This window comes from Rhododendron vialii, chromosome 2a, assembly GCF_030253575.1.
Source record: "Rhododendron vialii isolate Sample 1 chromosome 2a, ASM3025357v1".
Lineage (NCBI taxonomy): Eukaryota > Viridiplantae > Streptophyta > Magnoliopsida > Ericales > Ericaceae > Rhododendron > Rhododendron vialii.
In genome coordinates, this window is record NC_080558.1 from 41,706,661 (window position 1) to 41,725,687 (window position 19,027).

The 19,027-nt window shown below is 38.4% G+C and overlaps 3 protein-coding genes across 3 annotated transcripts; 2 read left to right on the forward strand and 1 right to left on the reverse strand.

Annotated features, from left to right (window-relative positions):
• Positions 1-195: 195 nt before the first annotated feature.
• LOC131317801 (protein FAR1-RELATED SEQUENCE 5-like) lies at positions 196-3,555 on the reverse strand. Its single transcript, XM_058347448.1, has 4 exons — positions 3,536-3,555; positions 645-2,855; positions 487-555; positions 196-385 (listed from the first exon to the last, which is right to left on the reverse strand). The coding sequence occupies exons 2-3, from the start codon at positions 2,852-2,854 to the stop codon at positions 492-494; spliced, it is 2,274 nt and encodes a 757-aa protein (XP_058203431.1). The 5' UTR covers position 2,855; positions 3,536-3,555; the 3' UTR covers positions 196-385; positions 487-491.
• A 5,300-nt stretch (positions 3,556-8,855) lies between these two features.
• Positions 8,856-14,760, forward strand: LOC131317807 (enhancer of rudimentary homolog). The gene is made up of 5 exons (XM_058347457.1): positions 8,856-8,919; positions 8,958-9,058; positions 10,540-10,633; positions 13,536-13,656; positions 14,406-14,760. Exons 2-5 carry the CDS (start codon positions 9,056-9,058, stop codon positions 14,494-14,496), a joined length of 309 nt encoding a protein of 102 aa, XP_058203440.1. The 5' UTR covers positions 8,856-8,919; positions 8,958-9,055; the 3' UTR covers positions 14,497-14,760.
• Positions 14,761-17,211: 2,451 nt separating this feature from the next.
• On the forward strand, positions 17,212-18,481 carry LOC131317547 (putative B3 domain-containing protein At3g24850). Its single transcript, XM_058347087.1, has one exon. The coding sequence runs from the start codon at positions 17,561-17,563 to the stop codon at positions 18,479-18,481; it is 921 nt and encodes a 306-aa protein (XP_058203070.1). The 5' UTR covers positions 17,212-17,560.
• The last annotated feature ends 546 nt before the right edge of the window (positions 18,482-19,027 follow it).

Sequence of the window (19,027 nt, forward strand, 5' to 3'; positions counted from 1 at the left end):
TAACTACAGATTGCGGATCCAGTGGACAACCTCTCTCCTCCCCCGTTTCCAGCACCTAATTTTTACATTATGTATGTACCCAAAACTACTACTACTGAAAACTGTAGATTGCCCAGGCAAACACACTTCACTAACTTTGAAGAAACTAAAACCTAACTTACAACAAATTGATTAGACAAACACAAGTCCCACAATTACAAAAAAAAAATACACAAGTCGTTTAACTTAAAAAAAAAAAAAAACAAGTCCCACAATTAAAATTACAATTCGTCGATCTTCCATGTCAGTACAACCTCTAACTAATTTAAGTCTCTCTATTGCCTGGCCATTTTATCCATCTCCATTTCTGCAAGACCTCTTCTTCTCACGAGTCATTTTTCCATCCCTGAAGCACGAATAGATCATAAAATGAATAAAAGAAAGAAAAAATGCAAACACTTGTAACAATTAAAATTTAAACAATTAATAATAACTGCAAACACTTACAATCTTCACTCATTGTCAGTGTCGTCCTCATCGTCGTCCTCATCATTCAACCTAGTATATTGTGAAGACCTAAGAAAAAAAAAACATGAACATACTTACATTCGGTATAGCAATATGATTTAAATTTTACATTAACATACGTAGATGCATACACGTACATGTTCAGAAGTTTTGGACAGTTCCTTTTGTCATGTGATTGCCCTGTTAACCCACAACCATTACATTTCCTTAATGCCTTGACAGCCTTCTCTTTTCCTCCTTTAAGTCGTTTACCACAACCCTTTGCCCTGACTAGAAGTGGTTCTTTATAAGTAAGTTGGCTTCCAAGAGAGACAGGAACACGAATGCCACTCCCTTCGCCATCTTCGCGAGAAATTTTCATGAGTGCAACCTTTTTTGTAACTGATTCCAAAGCTTCTTCCAAAACTTGTGTTCCCTCTTCAGTTAATAGGGCGTCATCAACTACATTTGAAAATAGTTGGAAAACACGTTGTCGCCTCATTAATATTGAATTGCCACATAATTCTTTCCCCCTTTCCCCACCCAAGTCATCCAAAACCCTGCTAGCTTTTGCTGCAACAGTCCACCTTTGCAATATGTACTGATCAGACAGTGCCATAATCTGCATTCTAGCAAAATAGGCTAGCATGTGCCGACATGGAATTCCTTCGAATTCAAACATTTTACAACTACAGCTGACATAATTTGATGACTTATTTACCAAAATCTCACGAAATCTCGAACCTTCTATTTCTGCCCTCTGAACATTCCACAAACAACGATGTTCATCCTCATCCGTCTTCGTAAACACATAAGCATCCTTCTGATGGATTTCCCTTTGAAATTTGTAAAAAATAGTCCTCGTATATAATTCACTCATTCTCTTTTCCAACAACCACGAGGTTTTCAACACAGGCTTCTCATTCACATCTTTATGATCTAAATCCAATTCATTATGCCGTAAATTTGAAAGTGCTCTATCAAACCGTGTCACAAACTCCAACAATGAATTTTTCTTAGACACGTACCTCTTGAAGAATGCATGATCACTTTCACTTCTTTGACTACTTGTCATATGGGCTGAGAAGATGTGTTTCGTATAGGCAGGAATCCATCTCGCACGGATTGTGTACATGTCATTTAACCATTCATTGCTGGACAATTGTGCTTTTTGCACAATCTCTAACCATCTTGCTTCAAACTCATCTGGGTTCTCAGAATTCCATATACATTTTTTAAACTCCTCATAATGTTGTACATATGCAAGTGCACCTAGTTTTTGAGAAAATTTATTCACAATGTGCCAAATGCATAACCTGTGATAGGTATTTGGAAGTGTAGAAGCAATTGCTTTTGCCATTGCCGGATCCTGATCTGTTATGATCATTTGGGGTGGGCCTCCTGGCATTGCTTTCAACCATTCTTTAAAAAACCACTCAAATGACTCACAAGTTTCATCACTTAAAAATGCACACCCAAAAAGCGTTGTCTGCCCATGGTGATTAACCCCTACTATGGGTGCGAAGATCAAAGAATATTTATTTGTGTCGTAGGTACTATCAAACACCACCACGTCTCCAAAATACTTGTATGACTTTCTACAAGTCGTATCGGCCCAAAAACAATGCGTCATCCTCTGCTCATCATCTGTCTCGAATGTAAACGCAAACCCGGAATTCTTTTCTTTTTCACTCTGCAAATACTCATATATCATATTCCCATCATGTCCATCTACTAATTTCTTCTTATCCCTTCTGTCATTGTAAAGATCTTTTTTTGTAAATCCAACATTTTGAAGACCTCCATTTTGCAACTCCAAAATACTCATTTGTTGAAAGGGTGGCACATTGGCGTCTCCAAGTTGTTGCATTAAACACTTTTGGACAGGTGTCACTTTACGATGAGAGTGCAAAAGATGCACCTTCATTGGGGTCGTTAGAGGGTGATTATGACCCTCGACAAATTGGGAGACTTCATATCCTTCACCTCTCCTCACAACGGTCACTTTTGCAGGACAATCCTCTCTAATTATACCCCGTTTGTGTTTTATGGGCCTAGTAGTTGTTGGTTGTTTCTTCCCTTGTTTGAAACAAACAAACTCCTTCCTAGTGGTTTGACCATCCGTATTACTCTTGCTTGAATGGACTCGCACACTAAATCCTCCGTGATATGCATAATTGTTGTAGAATGTATAAACTTCCTCTAAGTTGGCAAACTGTTGTTCAATTTTCGGTATGAATTCGTCTTTAACTTGAGGATTGATAAGTACCTCTGAAGAATTCGCGGAAGATTGAACCGGATTTTCAGATGATTGAGCTGGTAAAGATGGCAACAGTGATGATAGTTGTATATCATCCAACGACTGCATCCTACAAAATGAAAGAGAAAACAATAAACAAAATAGGAATTTGTCCAATAATTATACTAGCAAAGAAAACAAAATTGTGGAGAAATTTATTCTACAAAACTCGCACTGTTGTAACTCTCTTGAAAATCTTGCAGACCTAGATAGGACATATTTTCATTATCTGGCCTCTTATACAACATGTTCACTTAAATGGATAGACAGCTAGATGTCTAATGATTTATGTAGATCTTGTACAGTTGTATGCATGTTCCAAAAGGCCAAATATTTCAGACCACTTCAAGTAATGATTCTCACCCTCCCGGATCATATTTACCCAATCAATATGATAGTATATGCGAGTGAATAACAAAGGCAGTGTCAAGTCTGGTTTTTTTTCAAAAACTCATTGGTTTGAACTCTAAATCCCATACAAAAAAAAATAGCCGTACATTTTTTCTTCAACAAATCATCGATTTCTTAAAAAAAAAATGAACAATTTTTTTTCAAGAACATGGTAGCTAGTAAATCCACTGTTGGTGGGTTGTAAATTTTGAAATAGAAATCTAAAAAAATGGAGAGACAAGGCTGATTGGTTCGAACCCTAAACCCCTAACTGGTTCGAAACCCTAACTTCAATCAGAACGAGAGAGAGAGAGAGAGAGAGAGAGAGAGAGAGAGAGAGAGAGAGAGAGAGAGAGAGACCTTCGATCTTCGGTTCTTCTTCGTGAGAGAGATACCTTCGATCTCCTGTTCTTCTTCGTTCTTGTAGACACCCCATTCTGGACTGTCCAGATAACGTTATTTGTCGATCTTATATTTCCCCAATGATGATTTTAGTCGAAAACAGTTTAAGGACAAAGGTGTGGTCGAGCTTTGAGCGTCCCGAACCTCTCTCAAACACCTTTCAAAACCCTTCAAACCAGAGCCAAACAGCCCCAGCAAAACCCAATTGGCATACGCCAGTGTCCTGGAGGCGTACGCCAGTTATCTGCCACGTGTCAGTCATCGACCAGTGGCTTAGCTTTTACTGGCGCACGCCATTTACAAGTGGCGCACGCCAGTCAAACCCAGTCAAATCAACTTTATTCAGCAACTTGGGCGGGACTTTTGTGCCACCCTGACGTCGGCTACAGTGTCCCTGATGATAGCTTTCGGCAGGGGCGTTCCCTCTCTCTCCTACACCCCCCATCAAGGCAAGTCCCATGCATTTAATGCATGGGAGGCTCCAACCTTGCCTTAGCCAGCCAAACAGGCCTTAGCACCTAACTGATCTCAGTCTTCCCCCCCCTATAAATACCCCCCTTGCATTCATTTGCAAGGGGTTGGCCTCATTAAGAAGTAGAAGCTCTCTCCTTCCTCCTTTCTTGCTCTCTATCCCTTTTTCTTCCATTGAAAGAGAAAAGAAAACAGCCCACTTCCACACACCCTGCTGACATCCAGCCACCATCTAAGCTTCCATCTCCAAGCTTTAAAGTTCAATACCACCTTCAATCCTCAAACAAAAAGGTATACCACCCTTGTGTCCCTTTCTGTTTTTGGCCCCTGAGGGGAACCAGTGAGGCCCAGGCTAGTAAGTAATACTAGTCCTGGCCTCAAACTGGCAAAATACGACAAACGTATGAGGTGATACATGGCGCACGCCAGTAACCATATGCCGTACGCCAGTCATGGTAGAACGAGCACTACTGGCGTGGGGATCATGGATCGTCATTCCTCTTATTTTATCTTTCTGTCAGTCACCCTTGCATGCTAAATAACCAGCTTACCGCTTTCTGTATATTTAGAACTGTTTAGATGTAGTAGTTAATACTCGCTTCTTATCTGCTCAAAAGGCCCCTGGGATCCTTCTGGTCATGCTCCAGAGCCCAGATGATGCAAAAGCCAAGCACTGGATTAGGGTCCAACGTGCGTACGACAGTCCATGACTGGCGTACGGCAGTTAAAGCTAGGATCCAGTGGCTGGCCCTTTGCATCTTAGTTCAATCCTGGCCTCCTTTCTGTCCCCACATTGTTTAGGGGGTTTCCTGTTTATTTTCATGGCTTCAAGCCATCTCATCTGTCTGTAAATGTATATATCCTGCTTATTTAACTGCATGGTTTGTCCTGGGTGTGCGCTGGTCCCTTTCCAGAGCCCAGAGGATTGCAAATAGGGACTGTGAAGCTTAACAAGTGGAGTACGCCAGTTATGAGGTGGCGTGCGCATGTACAATCAGCATGCAGTGGCTCGGCCAGTGCATGCTGACGGAACCTGCTTACGTTCCTTCAGGGCAGCGTACTTCAGTTTATTCAAGCTACTCAGTACTTGTTCTCAATCTATGTTTAGCATTGTAATCAAAATCATCCATAAACATTTTGTCGCCTAATTGCAACTTGTTAAAGTTTTAACTCCCCATTAACTGTTCCCCCGCCCTAACTGGCTAAAAAATGATCAAATGAGAGAAAAATGCAAATGTTTTATAAAACGCCCGAGTAGAGACCGATCTCCGGATTGGGCGAGAGGGGTGCCATAAAACCCTTCCCCTCTCGTAACATGGCTCCCGAACCTCAGATATCGAAGGTGACGACGGACCGGTCTACGCCTTTTCAAAATCAAACAAACGTGGCAAACGTTTTTTTCGAGTTCGGTTCCTTGGGTGCTCCTACCGCTAAAACCCGAGTGGCGACTCCGAATCGAGGCGTTTCGCCGCGCTCTTCCAACAAAAAGGGCCGCGCCCAATTTTACGAATAAAATTTCCGGGGGCGCGTGCCCACAGTTCTTCGTTCGTGTTCTCTGAATCGCCTCCCTTTCTCTCTCTACGTGTGAACTGTGGAATGAAGGAAAGGCCACGGAAACCCCCATTTTGTTATGACTCGTTTCCATATAAGACCCGTTTTCAGATACCTGAAGCTATTTGAGTGACTTTGACCCGCGAATTTGGAGTTTTAGATCTTGGCCGTTGGATCTAATCCAACGGCTACGAAAGAGGTCCGCATTTTATGTTAAATTGCGGTGGTCCGTGTAGGAGCTGGACCGTATTAACATAAACTCTCATTTATAAACGGAGGGAGTAAAATACAAGAACAACAAGTCTAGCAACACAACTTTAAAAAATAACTAAGAACTAGGCCTATCAATTGGTCGGATCTGATTCGGGTCCGACAAATTCGAATCCAATCCGAATCCGATAAGACTCGAATCCAAAAAATCCGGACCCGATCCGAATCCGATCCGAAATTTTTTTACTTCAAAAATTTTTCTAAAAAAAATACAAATACAAATACAAGTTTAAAATAAAAATACAACTTCTTATCCCTTTTTTTTCAAAATAAAAAATTTACAGTTTTCTTTAAAAAATTAAAATAAATAAAGTTCGAATCGAATTGATAACAGATATAATCCAATCCAAATCCGATCCATATTTGGATTACTGGATTTAGATTATCGGATCAACATTATCGGGTTCGGATCGAATTCGGAATGGATTTTTCAAGTAGATCCATGTGCATCCCATGGTTTCAGATACAGTTATGCTTTAAAGTTGTGCATGTAACATTATTCATACAAACAAAATTTCTAGCTTTTTTTTTTTAGCTTAATTTCATTTGGATTATTTTTTTATCCTTATTTAAATTTTTTTTACACTTGCGTTTTAAAGTTGTGTCCGAAGTTGTGTTGCTAAACTTATTGGGCTTGTATTTTAAGTTTTTTTTCTTTTTTCCCTTGTGTTTTGACTTGTTGCTAGACTTGTTGGGCCTATATCCATTCCACTCAACGTTTTCTCTAACTTTTAGTTTTGATCTTATTTGAATTTTCTTCGTGTTTGTTAGTTTTGCATCTCATTTTTTTGATTTTCTGATTCATCTCGTCAAGACGAATCGAAAAAGCAATTTTTTTTTTACTTTTACCCAAATATTTTGAGAAATACTAATTTTTACAAAATAGGAAGACTTTTTTGAATTTTTTTAACTTAAAAGTGGTTATTTTTTAAATTAAATATTTGGGTAAAAGTGAATTTTTTTTTACTTTTTTGATTCGTCTCGTCTCGTCGAGACGAAGCAACAAGTTATAAAAGTTTAGCAAAAAACTAACAAATGCGAAAAAAATCAAATAATAAAATTAAAAGCTACTCCTATTAAAAAAAGTTAAATTGAATGGTAATAAGTTGGCGTCGCCCCCACAAATTCAGAAAAAAATTATTACCGATATTGGATTAAGCTGATTTTTTATAGGGCTCCATAAAAAAACATTTTAAAAATAATAAACGGTTCGAATTATCTTTGTGAGACCCGAGATGGGCCCACAAAACCCATATGTATATGGTTTGTACAAACTCATACTCCCTCCGTCCATTTTTAAGTGTCCAGCTTCGTAATTTCAATTTATTAAAAAAATATGATCATTACACATTTTACATCAACTTTTACCTCCACTTTCCCTACTTACCCTTTATGGAGGTATCATCATTACACTTTTACTCATTAATTTTTCAAAATGAAATATACTTTTAGGAGCAAAATAGAAAATGTATCAACTTTTACCCACTAACTTTACAAAATGAACATTTATTAAGGGACAACCCAAAATAAAATATTGGACTTTAAAAAGGGGATGGAGGGAGTATATACCTTTAGTAATCCTTTTAGTCTTTTTGAGAGTCCGTAACACTTTTTAATAGATTATATCTTGCATGATCAAGAAAAAAAATCCACTTGGATATTCAATTGGTCCCATTCCGTTTAAGATTTCTTACAGTATTTTTTAAAAATACGTATTTTTCAAGTCATTCTCTCACAATACATCATCTTTAATTTAAAAAATAAATACTTATTTGAAAACTAAGTAATTATTTTAACCAGTGAAACAGAAGGAATTGATGAAACTAACTTATTTTAACTAGTAAAACGGAAGGATGTGTTCCACCAAATTAAAATAAATATTTATTTTACACTTTCTTTTTAATTATCCACACTCTTTTTTTTATCCACAAAATACAATATTGTCCTTGAATATGTAAAAAAATGTATTGAATAAAGGACAATATAGTAAATTCAAGTTAATAAAAACAAAAAAAAAAAAGAGTGTGAATTGTAAAGAGGTGAGTGTGAAAATCAATTCCCTATTTTTTAAATTAAATGTGATGTATTGTGAAAAATAATATGTCTCGTAAAACAAGAAATAAATGCTTAAAAAATAAGAATCTTAGTGGAATCAGGCCACGTCTACGGTTGCCCGTTGTTCGCGGTTCGGTTTTGGGCGGATCAGTTTGCTTCTTAGGTAGATTTGCATCCACCAAATTGTTGTTTCTCCATCCGCAATCGTCTATGAGTGTTTCACGGTTCTGTTCGATTTGCAGATTAGGCAGTTCGGCTTGGTTGGTTTGAGCGGATTTAAAAACAGTCTAAGTACCTCAAAAAAATCTAAAAAGTTTCCAAAACTTTGCATATGTAAAAATGTTACATTACTCAAGAAACATTTCTTAAAATAAAACACGTTTATATCTGTTCTAAAATGCTATTTGAAACCCAAAACTCAAAGAGCAAAACACACACATTCAAACTTACCTCATCCACCATCCGTCAGTGAGTGTTGTTCGGTCGGATCGGTTTGGATGCAATTTGGACGGATCTAAGCTTGCAAATTATTTTTTTATAAATACCAAAATTTTAAAAGTTAGTAGTACAATAAAACATCCTACCACTCCCTATTGTCCCAAGACTAGTAAATAATTTTTCGTATTGACATAACATTAAAATTTCTATGTCAATAACAAGCAGCATCGTATGTGGAGTACTGTCGGACTTACCAATACTATTATGATGAGAGACTAAAGGCTAATAGTTTATTGTGAAGGGTTTAACTTTTTGTCACATTTTTTTTAATTTTTACTTTGGGTGGATTGGGCGCATCCGATCCGCTCGCAACGGATTGTTATTTTTTCCATCCACTTCCATCCATCACATACTTCTGTTTGGTTCACGGACGGATCGGTTTGGACAGATTGGTTGGTTTCAGCGATTCGGTTAATCCGTTAAGCAGCCTTCGGGTAAACCCGGATCCATTAACCCATCCTCTAGTTTGACCCGTCTGGACCAAAACCTCTCTCTCTCTAACCCATCCTCCAGTTTGACCCGTGTGGACCAAAACCCCTCTCTCTCTCTCTCTCCTTTTCCCGACGTACTTCATACTCTGCAGTAAACGATTCGCCCGCTCTGGTGTTGGAGTCTTCGTCGTTGCCTTTCAACATGGTAATACACACACACACTCTCTCTCTCTCATGATTCTCAGTTATTCCTTGTAATCGCAAACCGGAAAGTACAAATTTTGCTACCCTATCCATAGCTTTGATAATGTTCTCTTGTTAGGGTTTGATATGTGCATTCACATATAGCTTTACAGCATACGAGGGGTTTTAGCGATTCGAGATGGAATTAGCTTAACGCCTTAGGGGGTTTTAATTTTCGGTGGAGGTGGTTTCTCGGGTAGCTTAACGCCCTTGGATCTGTTTTTTTATACTATGCTTAAGCCGCCTTCTTTTTTTTTTTTTCTTTTCCCCTACAAGCATGTGAACATAAAAGATTGAGAATTTATGAGATGGTGTTTAACTGAGGGTTGAAATGGTAGCTTTTTATGACTTTATTAGTGGATTTATGTTTTTAACAAGAACTTACTTTTTGGAAGTGATGGATTTAGTTTCCGGTTTTTCCTATATATTTTTTTGAATTAATTGGTAGGTTACAGTACAACTATTTGGGAGCCCGGAAACAACTAATCCAACCCAAAAAACTAAACTGGCTTGAGAGATAGCCCGGTAGTGGGAAAGAAATAACCGACAAAGAAAGCTCTTTTATTATAAAAGAAGAGAGATGATCAATCCTTGCCTTGGCAAAGTTTGACTCCCTAGCATCTTACTCAGGAGGGCACAAGGGTGGCCTAATGGGCTAGCCCAGCTGGTTGGGCATTTTGCCAGCTTCTTGTAGTTATTTTATTTTTATTTTTTTGACAAGAGCTTGTTGTACTCAAGTGCACAAGAAACTGCAGTAATATTTCTTTTCCCTTGAAAGGTATAGAATGTGGATGCAAATAGGTGATCATCGATTAAACATCCACTATTTGAAGTAATTACGCAGACATAGGCTCTCAAACAATTACAACGTGGTTGAATGTGTCGGTACCGACTGCCCAATGGAAACGGACAGAGGACAAGATATATTACGTTCACTAGCATTTCAACATGATCTAGTCTGATCATGGTGGACCTGAATGGACATTTGGATCGTATGCACAGAAAAAAGTCATAATGAGGTGATTTAACTTATAGGGAAGAACTTGTTTTTGTTCTTAAAAACTTTCCTAGTCCCTTGCTCTATGCTCATTTTGTTTGAGCTTCTCATGTCTGATGATATGAAAACACGCAATTAATTTTTCTTTTAGTCCTCCCTTCGTGTTGTTGTAGTTACCTAGAACTTAGAATTTGGTCATGTGTAGCTAAAGGTGGGAAGTGGTGGCATCTCAGTTATCATGAATGATGTTGCAAGGTTGCTTTTATTTTCAACGGTATAATGTGTTCATGATTTGAGTTCCTTTTGTCGTGCTAAGTGGTTGCCCTCTTTTGAATCTAGGGCAACCCGTGATCAATCTTGCGAATCTTAATTATTACAACATGTTTTTCAATTGCTCCTTCATCCTTAATTTTATTTTTCCTTTTTCCTTTTCTTATTTGTTGCAGGCTAATAGGCACACCATTATCCTAATGCAGACTTCTCCAAACAGAGCAACCAGAACATTTATGGATTATGATTCAATAAGTCAGGCAATGGACGGTATGTGATACTCACCCTTTTCTATAACCATCATTAGTTTTGATATCATACATACTGATTTTGCCTTCTTCAAGACTTAAATCATTTGCTAATTTGATTAAGGGATCTATTGATATACATAGCTTCAGTGCTGTCATTAAGATTGTCTTGTGATGAATTTTTTAGTCCCTAGTACTCTAGAGTGCATATGTAATTGCTGCATTTGCATTTTACTCATGTGTTGGTGCGTCATTACTTGACAAGGGAACATTCGGTTCTTTTTCTTCTTGGAGTTTGTACTTGTTTTCTAATATCAATACTTTGTTATGGTAGGACTTTGATTTTCAAGGGTTTTAATACGTCGTTTTGCTGAGTCATTAATTGGGTGCTGATGCAAAATTATGTGTTGCTTATGGTGAATGCATGGTTGTTTTTGGAGTTTTGACATGAACAATAAATTGCATTTTAAGAAGATAAGTAGTAGGTTAATGTCATCGTACACTAGATCCATGGGCCTTGGCCATTTTTATCCACTTTAAATCATTCTATCTTGTGCGAACACTTAGAACATAAGTTGCTCCATAGTCCATACTGAGCTCCCTAACGTACTGTCACTGTTAAGAGAAGTTTTGATTTAAAAACAAACCAGTGGCTAGTAAAAAAGAAAAAAGAAACATATAAAGGAAGCTTATTGCAAGCATAACATTCTGCGCATAAGCTTTATGCTATCTATGAAGTGCAATATGAAGATGTCGGTCATATCTCCGCAAAGCATATTCTTTCGATACTTTTAGCGTTCACAAAAACTCAACAATGGTGAGGAAGCTGTGTAATTTAGTTGTACTAAATACTTATGTGTAGGAATTAGCTAGTAGCTAGCTTAGGAGCCTTAATTTTAAATTTTCAATACTTCATGGAAATTTCCCATATTACGTCAAATTCTTTATATCTAGATAATTGGATAGCCCCCAACTTTTTGTGTTCTCTCATTAGCCTTTTTGTACTTCTAATATCCAAAAATGTCATTTGTGCTTGGTTGATTAATTGAGGAAATCAAATTCAAGTATTCTAATATTCTCTCATTAAACTTAATTGTTATGAAGCATGGATGCGGATATTTGTACATGTATGATGCAATGAGGATATCCCAATTCTAAATTTTTTGGAAATGGATGGTCATGGTACTACTTTACCCCAAAGGCCCAACTGTTTTCTTCATCTCTAAGAAGTACAGATAGTACTTAGAAACTACAACAGTACGGTTTGTGTTTTTGCGCATCTCTTAGCTATGTGTTGCTAACATTATCTTCAGGACGTTCAAATGTAAAATTGTACCTCTTGTGCAATGAAATTATGCACAAACTTGATGAGTCATCGTTGTGCTTGTTCAAGCTTAGCTCAATTTCTTAAATGAGCTCGGAGTAAGAGCTCAAGCTGGGCTTAAGTAAACAAGTACGTATACCATTTACAAACAGAGCATCAAGCAGGCCCAGCACTGAGTTTTTTTAGGCCCTAGGCAGTATTTGAAAATGGGGCCTATAATATTTTAGTATATTAAATAGTTGTTCGATAGAAGAAGCAAATTAGCGTTGTGGTTCAGTGGCATAATTGTATATCACCTCTTTGGTACCTTTAGATCCTGAGTTCGAGGTTCTGAACTGTCATTTGAAACAACTTTTTTGTACGCTTACCAGAGCTGCAGGTGTTAAAAAATTGAAGATGTCAAGAATCAAACTCGTGACCTTACACTCATTTAAGGTCGCGCCTAACCACTCTTCCACAATAGCCTACTTCTAAAGTTTTTCACCTACACTCTATTAAATAATTTTTGAGCCCAAAACGGGAGGCCCCAGGCGGACACCTGGTGGGCCTATACCTTGGGCCGGCCCTGGCATCAAGCCATTCATGGACGAATGTTATTTGTTTGCAGCTGTTATATATTCCACTTTCCAATCTATAAGTTGTATTTCCTATAGGTTTTTCAGTATTGCTTAGATGGTCTGTTAATTGCACAAAGCGGGAGCGGGTGTGGGACCGGAAGCGTGGGAGCATGGGAAAATCGAAGCTCCCATGGTTGGGACGTGAAAGGAACGCGTACATACATTACGAAAATTATGTAGCATGGAATATACACTAACATGCTTTTCTTTTCAAGATATCATGACTTGGGCTATACGTACGAGGTAGATCAAAGACCAATTTATGTGATAAATCCCTGTTTTTCTATGTGAAGATCATACAAAAGCTCCCATCTATGTGAGCGTGCTCCCATCTCAATGGGATTGGGCTCCTGTCAAGCTCCTTGGTTGGGAGCGTAGGAGCGCGCTCCTAAGGTGGGAGCGGCACCACTTTAGGAGCTCCCTGCTTCAAAGGATGGTCTTGCTAACCACCGCCGATAAGGTGAGAAAAATGCCAAAAATAACTTTCCACTCAACCCTAAGCACTTTTACAAATAGTTGTAGACTTTTCGTATGTTTCAATGCACTTTTTACCATTTATCAGGGTTATCCACCACCATTGGGCACACTTGTTAGCATTTCTCCCCTCCCAATAAACAAAATCTCTCCTACTGAATTTAGCAGTTTGTATTTGTGCGATTCTAAGGTATGTTGCTCTAGATGGTTTGTCAGGTATCCCCTAAGCATTGTCTTATCTCTTTAATTTGTCAAAACGGAAGAGACTTTGGTCATATAGGTTATACCTTTACTTTTCTTACTGCCTATAAATGTCCATATTTTGATGGATGATTTGAAATTTGATGTATAAGCTAATACACTGCACTCTGTATCCTGAATCCATTCATTGTTTTCTGTATTTTCTGATGCAATATTATGTGCTTCCTGAATCCATTCATTGTTTTCTGTACTTTCTGATGCAATATTATGTGCTTCATGAGAGGTGATTTACTGCTGCGCATCTACAGGTATTTGTGGACTTTATGAAAGGAAACTTAAGGAGCTAAATCCAGCCATTAGAAACATTACTTATGATATTGCAGATCTCTACAATTTCATGGATGGGCTTGCAGACTTGAGTGCACTAGTGTAAATCTCTCTCTCTCTCTCTCTCTCTCTCTCTCTCTCTCTCTCTCTCTCTCACACACACACACACACACACACAGGAGCACGCACATGCAAACTCACATACACACATTTAGAGCAGTCAATGCAATGTGGCATCTCCCAACACAACATTAGCGTATTTGACTTAGATATTGTGATAGAAGTTGCAAATATTGTCCAGTTGCCAATTCATGCATGCAGAGAGATCTTGTGTACCCTTTGTACCTAACTAATGCATAATTTGTGTATATATATATATACACACACAGTCATTTTCAAATAAGGTGGTCCTTATAAGGACCTCTCCATTTTCCATTTGAATTTTGATGATCCAAGCCGCTCAATGTGTTCAGAACGTGATTTTAAGGGTATTCGCGAGGAATTGGCAAAAAAAAAAACCAGGAAGGTCTTCATCCGAGCAGTTTTAATTTGAACCGTTTGATAAAAAATAAACAAAATCTGCTCGGATGAAGCCCTTCCCGATCTTTTTTTTTGCTGATTTCTCATGTGTACCCTTAAAATCACGCTCTGAACACATTGAGCGGCTCGGATCATCGAAATTTGATCGGGAAAAGGAGGTCCTTATTTTATTAAGTTAAGGTGGTCCTTAGGAGAAGGGGACTCTATATATATATATATAGATATAGATATATGTATGTGTATATATTTATTTACGTGCTTGTCATCAGTCTCTTGTTTATGCCTTCATTTCATTCATTCTGGCTTTGTAGTTACGACCACTCGGTTCAGGCTTACCAACCCTACGACCGTAAGTGGATTAAGCAGCGAACATTCCAACACCTTAAGAAATTGGCACATTGATATGCTACAAACCCGGGTATGAAGTGCAATGTTGGCGTCATATATGGCATCCATCTGCTGCTCTGTAGGTTGTCTGTTATAAGTGTGAAATTGTTCCACTCTTATGCATAATAGTGGTATGTTGGTGGAAGAAGTCTAGCCATAGTTGCTAAATCAGTGTATTGTGTAATTTTACACTTGTGGAATCATGGCCTTCTTGTTTAAACTTGGATGATCGTATATAGCTCTTATGAAACCGAGTTTGGATGGTTATTATCTGAAAAAGGCTCTGGCGTCGAATTTGAACCCTTCATGGCTGATTGTCCCTTATGTTAGTTATGTTTTGGCAAATTTTTTCATATCGGGTATAGCGATTATGAAAATAGCCGTCTGCAGCTATATCTTTAGTTTTTCTTTCTTTGTTGTATTCTAAAGTTATATACTCGGAAAATAATTGGAAGTATTTTTTTTTTTCCTTTTCTCGTCATTGTTTAGTTGCTTGTTTTGATATATTCGCTTTGGGAAGATTTGGAGATATTTGAGAATCGTTAAATTTTTTCAACTCCAGCAGAAAATGTTTTGTTTTTCGTCAAAATTGGCAGGTCTATTTGGAAGTGTCTTTGTTACATTTGATAATTGTGGTTTTTTTTCTTCTAAAGTTAAAGAGCATGCCATTTTCATTTAGTTCGAGGTTATTTGGTTACAACATTGGTGTACTAGAAAATGGTTTGTTATTTGGTTATATATTTGGGGTCATTAGAAAAAATATTCAGTTGGATGATTGCATTTGTGGTTATTTGGTTGTCATGTAAACTTGGATAGAATACGATACATTTCGACTTTCGAGGCAATCAAATTGCAATTATTAACAAGCAGACTGTCAACAGCTTCCCCTCCCCCCTTCTTAGGTGGCGGGAGAGGGCTTCCGATCCCTCCCCCTCTGCTCTCTTCTCGCACCGTCGAACCGTCGTCTCTCTCAATCTCGCGACTGAAGTTCGGGCATCTATTGGGAACTTTTCAGCCAAATCGTTTTTCGGCGACGTTCCGGGGCTTCGGTTTCAGTGGTTGCAGGTAAGATGTTGTCCATCACCGTTCTCAGCCCCCATCTTCTCAGATCTGTGACCTGACGCCGTCTACTGCGTTTGGTGGGCGACCACCTCCCAACGATGTGTTCCTATTTTTGGAAGCAGAGGTGGTGGTTACAAGTCTATCAAAATGGTTGCGAAAGAGTGGCGGCGAATGTCTCGGCAATACTTTTATTTTATTATTTGTTTTAATAATGTCCTCTCTTTGGTGAGTTTGTCTTCTTCGGGGGGTTTTGTCCTCCTTTGGAAGGGTTTCTTGCCATTTTGTAGAGCTGCACATCAATGCGCTTATATGCTTTTTCCGTTGGAGTGTCCGATCTATAGATTTCCAACCTGCTCCCATAGGAATCTTTTGATGAATATTACTTCTCAACTTTTGGCAAAAAAAAAAAAAAATACAATTATTAATGTTTGATTGATCTTTCTGGTCGTTTACGATTCTTGAAATTCTTGAATGTGAATGTGATATAAATTTTATAATTAGCCTTTTGTAATAAGGACGTGAAACTTGCAATGTGCTGTTAATTTTCATAAATAAATGCTGTTTGATTTCCATATCAACCTGGCTTTGGACCGGATTCTGGTCCTAATAAACTCGATCTCTTCGGCCCGACAAAAATAATAGAGGAATAAGGCCCTGTTCCGCTAACTACTTATTTATTTTTTGAATTAAATGTAATGTATTATGAGAGAATGATTCGTTTCATATAGCAAAAAATAAGTCATTACAAAATAAAAATCTTAGCGGAACGGGGCCTCAGAGTGTTCACCATCTAGTGTGTTGTTCCTTATTCTCTCTCTTAAGGGAGAGGTTCTAAGTAGGAGTGGAAATTTTCGACACGACATGAGAATACGACACGATGTTAGAGGGTCAGGGTTGGCTATTTCTGACACAGAACATGAATATGACACGACACGATGACGTGAAAAGTTAAACAGGCTGGGTCAGGGTTGAGAGAATTCTGACACGAACACGAAATGACACGACACGAATACGACATGACACGATAATTTATGAAAGGACACAATAACATGACATGAACCTGATATGAAGTTAGCGGGTTAGGGTAAGCTATTTTTGACACGAAACACGAATATGATACTACACGATAACACGAAAATCTAAATAGGTCCGTTAGAGTTGAGAGAATTCTGACACGACACGACACGATACCCACCTCTAGTTCTGAGTTCGAATCCTCATGGAAGAGGTGCTTGACCCCATTGTAACTATTAATAACTAACCCCTAACACCCTATCGATTGGCAGAAAAAACACTCAAAACTGGGCAGCGGATTTGTGGGTTTAATAGGAGAAAGGATGTCGAGCTCCATTATGTAGATTTGTTTCCTCCGAGCAACATCCACGAGCGTATCAGTGGTCTTAACACTGCAACTATTTCTTCCGGCTCTTTCTTCAATTTTGTTTTCTTCTTTTTTTTTTATATATTTTTTTCAGACATTTTTGAATCCTTTGTTGTATCTGTTTAGAACTATGAGCCGTGTAGCTTGTACCTGATTTTTATCAATACAACGTGCATTTGTTCATTCCTTTTTATAAATTAAAAAAAAACAGGGGAATTAGGAATGAGACCCTAAAAACCCTAAAATTTGACCGTTGAAAACCCAAGATCTCCCATTCAATTCGTATCTCAATCAAATCAAAATTGCTCTCATTCTTTATTAAAACTTGAGTTACAATACTTCAATCCCAAGTAATCCATCCCCCTGAATCAAAATCCAAACCCAAATCCCACCCAGTTTAGAATCTATGAGTTCTAACCACTTCCCAATTCCAAAACTTCACCTCCAAGTCATTCTTCCACAAACCCCACTTCCATTCGGCTTTGGTTTTCAGTCCTATATTTACGGGATCCCTCAGAAATCACAGAAACCCAGAAGCAACAAAAAGAGTTCGCATTGCCACGAAACCGAAAAAAAACGAAAGAAGTTCTTCCCTTTGCCATCATCTGTTAGAAATTTGCAGTCTGGTGAAGAAGAATGGAGGAGTGGAGTGTTGACGATTACCGTAAAATCGATAAGCTTTTGAAGGAGACTAAAGAGTGGCTTCACCAACTGGATAGCAGGAAGAGACTGAACGTTGTTCGGGAGATTCTCAAGAACCCTCATTACGATGAGTCTGATGTATACATCCTCTGTCTCAACGAGTATCAAACACCATCTGATCATAAGTTGATTCATAACCCACCTGAGCCTAGAAACCCTTCCAAGATTCGGTTTCGGATGAGAGAACAGAAACCCATCAAACCCATTACGGAGGAAAAGAATATGGTGACGAAACCTGAAAAAAGAATGGGTCGAAAAGGGCCTCGTGATGAGGATTGGAGTGGCGGTGAAGAAGAAACGGGTAGGGAAAAGAAGAAAAGGGTGGACAAGAAGAAGAAGATGGTGAATCCTGTGGTTTTACCAGAAAAACAACGGGATTTGCCGGCAGAACTCAAGGATAGGATCCGAGCTCTAAACGGGTCCGATGTCATTATGGTCATTGAAAAGACACTCTACGAAACGGACGTGAACACTGGCAACGGGCGCCTCTCCCTCCCGGCGAGACAAATCGACATGAGATTCCTAACTGAGGAAGAGAAGGTTTTCCTGGCAACAAAACAAGACGGGAGCAAGGTCACGCGGATAAGATCGAGGATCATCGGAGAGGGAGGAATGGAACAGGGGATATGCCTATGCAAGTGGAACATGCCCAAGAGCTTATCGGAGAATGTGAGTGTAATATACAATCTTCTTTCCGGGTGGAACGATGTTTTGAAGGCTCATGAACTCCGCAACGATAAACTCTGCAGACATACGACAGTGCAGTTGTGGTCATTCAGAGTAGAGGGAAATCTCTGGTTCGCTTTTGTTAAAGTTTCAAAATCTCCAGATTGCAATTGTAAACGATATGCGTAAGGGCTATACACTGATTACAAACATGCTATAGTGGACCTCCCACCAATTTTTTAGACTCTAATATTTCCACTCTGAAATTTTTGATGTCTAATGGTTAGTTGTCAATTGGAAAGGAACAAATTTGATGCGGTACGCTTTGGATTGCAATTAACTTTCTTTACTAGGTTGATGCTACTGCTGCATGCATATCATAGTGAAAAAAAAGGAGGACTGTGTATTTTGTTTCGCAAATGATTGCATCGTATGGTCTAAACGGAAGCGTTTAAAGAAATTTATGATTTGAAGTTTCTAAGGTTAGCAAAATATCAAACTCGGAAGCCTAATCGATGGAGTTTAAGTTAGAAGTTGAAATTTCGCTGGGCAACATTGAGGGGCATTCATGGGAGGTATCACTCAGCCAGCGGTGTTCTTCTGATACGCCCATAGTTGTTAAAAACATACGATACACGATATGTATCTTACGATTTGTATCGTTTTCTTCAGAAAACGAATTCTACGAAACGACCGCTTATCCTACGATTTATACGCGTCCTAATTCTGTACGTA